The sequence below is a fragment of the Diabrotica undecimpunctata genome, chromosome 1, assembly GCF_040954645.1.
Source record: "Diabrotica undecimpunctata isolate CICGRU chromosome 1, icDiaUnde3, whole genome shotgun sequence".
NCBI lineage: Eukaryota > Metazoa > Arthropoda > Insecta > Coleoptera > Chrysomelidae > Diabrotica > Diabrotica undecimpunctata.
Genome location: NC_092803.1, coordinates 71,115,644 through 71,120,795, shown reverse-complemented (window position 1 = coordinate 71,120,795; position 5,152 = coordinate 71,115,644). Strand labels below are relative to the sequence as shown.

At 34.5% G+C, this 5,152-nt stretch overlaps 1 protein-coding gene across 1 annotated transcript; it reads left to right on the top strand.

Annotated features, from left to right (window-relative positions):
* The first annotated feature begins 3,383 nt into the window (after positions 1–3,383).
* LOC140431152 (uncharacterized) lies at positions 3,384–3,926 on the top strand. The gene has a single exon (XM_072519080.1). The coding sequence runs from the start codon at positions 3,384–3,386 to the stop codon at positions 3,924–3,926; it is 543 nt and encodes a 180-aa protein (XP_072375181.1).
* The last annotated feature ends 1,226 nt before the right edge of the window (positions 3,927–5,152 follow it).

Here is a 5,152-nt window from a genome sequence, read left to right as displayed (position 1 = left end):
GACTGTAATCTGTTTAAGGGGTCGAAGAAAAACTGCAATTATTGTACTTTTTCCTCAATTTTTTGAACACTAAATTTTAATTCTTATTCTTTAAAATAAAATATAAAATTAAAAAAAGATAAAATTTAAAATGAGTATATCTGGAAAAGTCTAGGAGTGGCACTGATACATATTAAGATAAGAGAGCATAGTTCAGATGATTTAGGCATATTCATTGTCGATACTTTTATCACCTAATACGAAAAATTCACCTAATACGAAGAAAACCAAAGACGACTTGGTGGGAAACACTTAGTGAGGATATGTCTTGGAATTAATATTGGTATGATATAAGATAGAGTTAAGAATATATATAATTAGAAAGCCGACTACGTATATGAATTAATTCATTAGCTGTCGTAAACTTTTTAGACTCTCTGCAAAACGATTGATAATAGAGTTGCAAGTTTACATTCTTGTCTAACGCGTCGTAAAATCTCGATCGCTTCCGTCGGTTCATCTCTAAGATTTGTTTCTATTGCGGCTGATTGGTTTCAGTATAAATTTTGTATTACACGCTGGTCTTTATCATCCATTTTTGTTTTGTTTTAACATCCATCATTTTTTTGGTGTTGAACTGTGTCGAATGCTTGTTGTTCGTTCACAATGTAGGTGTGGATATTGCAAGTCATTTTTCTGTATCGTTGGAATACTACCTGTAGACTAAAAAGTACATCTCTCGTGCCTACGTCTTTTATGAATCCAAATTGTGTGTCTTGTATTCTTTTTTATGTATTATTTTAAGAAAAAGTTTTAATACATGGCTCATTAAACTTATATTGTCCAAACTTTTTCGCTCGCTATTTCTTTGGTAATGTAACAAATCCTAAGACTAGTCAAATTATTATTAAAAATTTTACATACTATTCTTAAAGATTCATCATTAGAGTTTAAGAAATTTAGACTGATCCATCTTATCTCTGTCATTTTATTGCAATTGGATTTTTTCTGATGGAGCTATAGTCCTAACGTTTTAAGTGGATATCCTCTTTAGACAATTCGTGTTAATATTTTCTGATATATGTGTTAAGTATTGCACTTGAATTTTAGATATTAATGACCTGGAAGTCCTATGGTCATGGAAATTACCTTTACTACCGGATCTTGGTCTGATATCCCTGATCAGTAAGCGAATTTGTTTTGTGTTGAACAGCGATTATAATCGTACTAGATATATCCTCACAATTTTTTAATGTAGTAGTTTCCCCTTTCTTTATACATTCCTATCCTGTTCTCCAAATCACTTATTCTTTCGCCTTTGGAGCCCGTTTCTTAGCCCAAAGACGAAAGAGTGCCTAAGCACCTGCCAACTCGTCGACCCAAAGCCATTGATTGGTACGTGAATTGAGTATATTAGCCATCACTTGATCCCTATCTGGGTTAGCATTCAAAATAGATACTCCCCTATTCTACCACATACAGGTGTAGATTTGGACTTTCCTTTTATCGAGAAAAGGACCTTTCGGCATGTCCCAAGGACTCCAAAGTTTTAGGAGACTCTGAAGAATCAGTCTTTGGGTTGAAAAATATTTTGAGTCTTACGACTAAGTAGGGTAACATAAATGCACTTTTTAGCGGTCATTCTGTCATGATTTTTTAGTAATTAAAGTATCTTCTCAGGCTTTTATAAATCTAGCTTTATTTCTGTAATGTCCGGTGCCTTCTGTAATATGTTGTATCTGCTCATTTGTCGTTGCTTTAAATTACTAAAGGATATAGTTCCGTTTTCTGTATCCCTCGTATTGAAATAAATTTAAAAGCTTTATATTTTAAAGTGTTGAACGAAACTTCCTTTCTATTTTTGTTTATTTATTTTTGTCCAACTTCTGTCACTCCGCCAGGTTTTTTTTGTAGGTGGGATATGTTTTTGGGGTTGTTTTAATGTTTTAGTGGCTTTCTATTACCCGTAGACTGTATTTTATTGTGATTTCATGTTTTTGATCGAATAAAATTTGAGATCATTTCACATTTAAAAATATCAGAGGACTAAAATCCATGAAAGAAATTGTAGTCACAAATTAAAATATATGTATGCCAACTCTGGCGTAGGAAGTGATATACGTATGTCAGATCTCTGACGTACTGTAGGGAGTGACCAAAATGTGGTGCTTTGTAAAATCAGACATAATAAACAATGGATAAAAATAATTAACAAACAAGAATAGACAAGGACAATTATGGTTTCTGCTCCTGATGTACGGAGTAGAAGCCTTAATTCTCAGAAAAACATCCGCGGAAAAATTGAGAAGGACACAACGTAAAATAGAGAGATCAATGCTTAGAAGAACCTTGAGAAATCGGTTAAAAAACGAAAAAGTCCATAGGCGAACCAGATTGGAAGACATTATCAAGGCCATAGAGTGACAAGCGACGTCATAATGGAATGGACCTATAAGCTCTAAAGAATTGTGACCAATTGAATGGAAGAGGCGCAAAACAGAAATAGATGGAGGAAGCCTATGTTCAACAATGTATAAATCAGGGCTTATTGATGATGACGACGATGAAGGGCAAAGAAAAGAAAAAGAATAGAGGGTTTAGGAGACTATTTAACAAATTTTTTTATCAAGAAAGACTCGAGGCAAAAGTCGAAATGTACAAGCTTTTAGAAAACAAAGGTCAAACTAAGTCCGAACAAATTTCTGTAAAATTCACCGATGGTGTTGGTAGAAATGAACGAGTGTTTATAACTTTAGTTGATGTACGCGTAAGAGATAAAATGGTGCGTACAAAATTTATAGTTTTTCCAGATGCACCTAATAAAACTCTTCTGGGTATTGATTTTTTGATAAATGCGTAAATAGCTCTAGATTTTCAGAATAAGGAATGATGTTTTGCCAAAGAAAGCACACAACAGCCATTGCTTTTTGAAGAAAAAGGTACAGATCCTATTAAAATTTATTGTTGTGAAAATTTGAGACAAAAGGGAGATACTAGTGGATTATGAACGAGCTCGACTCGATGAATTTTTGGAAGAATATCTTCAGAATGGGGGAAGAGCCTACAGTTTATGCGGAGCATAGCGCACCAATTGCCCTGCATTCCGAATATCACCTACCATTAGAGAGGTACCGAAAGCCGAGTTAGATAAACTCTTGGAGGAAGGCATTATCGAAGAATCCGACAAAAGATGCAAAATTAAACGCCGTGACTCTTATCCGTTACCGCGTATACACGATTTATTACTCACCGCGAAGCGAACATTTTATATTTTTACCATCGATTTATTTGGACCGTTACCTAAAGGAACAAAAGGCAAACGTTGAATTTTGATACTGTAAGACACATGTACTAAGCGGGTGAAGTTATTTGCTTTAACTCCAGCATCCGCACAAGAATGCGCTATGAAGCTAATTGACGAGGTATTCTTACGATTTAGCCTACCGAGAAGGAGCATCAGTGATAATGGTCTTCAATTCGTGTCTGCTGTAATGCAACAAGTTTGCTTTTTGTTACAAATCAAAGAGAATTTTACTTCAATTTATCACCCTTTTGCTAAAATGGTAGAGCGCAAGAATAGGGATTTAAAACGAAGACTTGCTATGCTTGTAGGAACTGAGCATAATATTTGGCCTGAGAAGATACCAATTGTTAGATTTGCTGTGAACTCAGTATCGTGCGAGTCTACAAGACAAACCGCTGCCTATTTAACTTTTGGACGTGAGCTGCAAACTCTAGATCAAGTTAATCAAGATATCCGCCAAGTTGTAAAAACTGAGAATTTTATGGCTAAGAGATATCTATACCTAAAACGCATGGCTGATGGCATGGCTTGGCATGACAAGGACCAAGATAGGAAAATTCTTGTATATGCTGATCGACGTTTGAAGGAGCCCAGTTCATTCAAAAAAAAAAGATTTAGTATAGGCCAAAACAACTGCTCCTAGTAACAGATCGAAAAGTAAGACAGCTAAATGCTACCAAAAGAGAGGTGGACCCTATAGGAGAAATCGAGTGGTATCGCCTGTGAGTTATGACTTATGAGCTTTGTGGAGTGGACACCCTTACTGCCATTGGTGTGTTCCATGTATCCGCGCTTACACAAGCTAGCCTCAATGACGTTGAAGCTCCAACACCTGTAGTGCCAAGACAAAAAGGAGGACGCCCCAGGAAGAAAACCACATCTTCTGCAGCCACTCGTGGCATTTCGAGATCCCTGTAAGATGGACCAATGACCTGAGTGGTCTGACCGTTTTGTATACATTTTAGTTTTACAGATAGAACACAAAAACAGAGTTTTCAGTTATATTTAGTGAGTTAACGTTTAGTTTTTGTAAAAGAAATACGATTATAAAACTTTATCAAATCATCGTAATTTTCATTATAAAATAAACCCTAAAAACTCTAAGATCAATTATTATTAGTATAACATCGTATTATATTCGGCTATTCCACTTAATAATATGTTATAACACTCATTAAAACATTTACAAACGCACTTTCCACATTAAAATTAATTAAGATATAAAAATTGAAAAAATGCGTCTTGGTACAGATAAAAGACAAGGTGATACTATTTCACCAAATAGGTTTGGGCTTTGGGGTTTTATATGGGCATAAGCCACAATTATTGATTGTAATAAAAATTCTATTTTATAATTGTTTGAAGTTTCGGCAAAAAAATTTTAGTCCTTTTCGAGGTTTAAAAACCTATTAAATTTCTAAGGAACAAGTTTTCCTAAATATTAAAATTTAAAATTAAGCTAAGGAGGTATAATCAAATAAAAACAGTCAATAATCAAATAAGTAGTCAAATCAAATAGGTCCCAAAATGAACCATTATTGAGTTCACACAGCAACAGTATGTCTTTAAAATAAAATGGAAGTGTTCTCAATAAAAAAGGGAGTAAGGCGCGGCCGGTAGACTCTGCTAAGGATATTAAAGTAAACGGCATATTTATTAACAACATTAGGTATGCCGATGACACAGCGATGGTGGCGGATAATAACGAAAATCGTCAATGTCTTTTAAATTATCTAACTCTTATAAGTGAGGCTTTGGGGATGAAAATAATTATCAAGAAAACAACAACAATGACTATAGGTAGAAATAATTATCCAACTGCAAAGATATATGTAACTGAAGAATAAATCAAGCAAGCCAGGCAGTTTA

Excerpts from the sequence above, each read along its gene's own strand:
- LOC140431152 (XM_072519080.1), top strand. The coding sequence starts at position 3,384 with ATGAAGCTAATTGACGAGGTATTCTTACGATTTAGCCTACCGAGAAGG.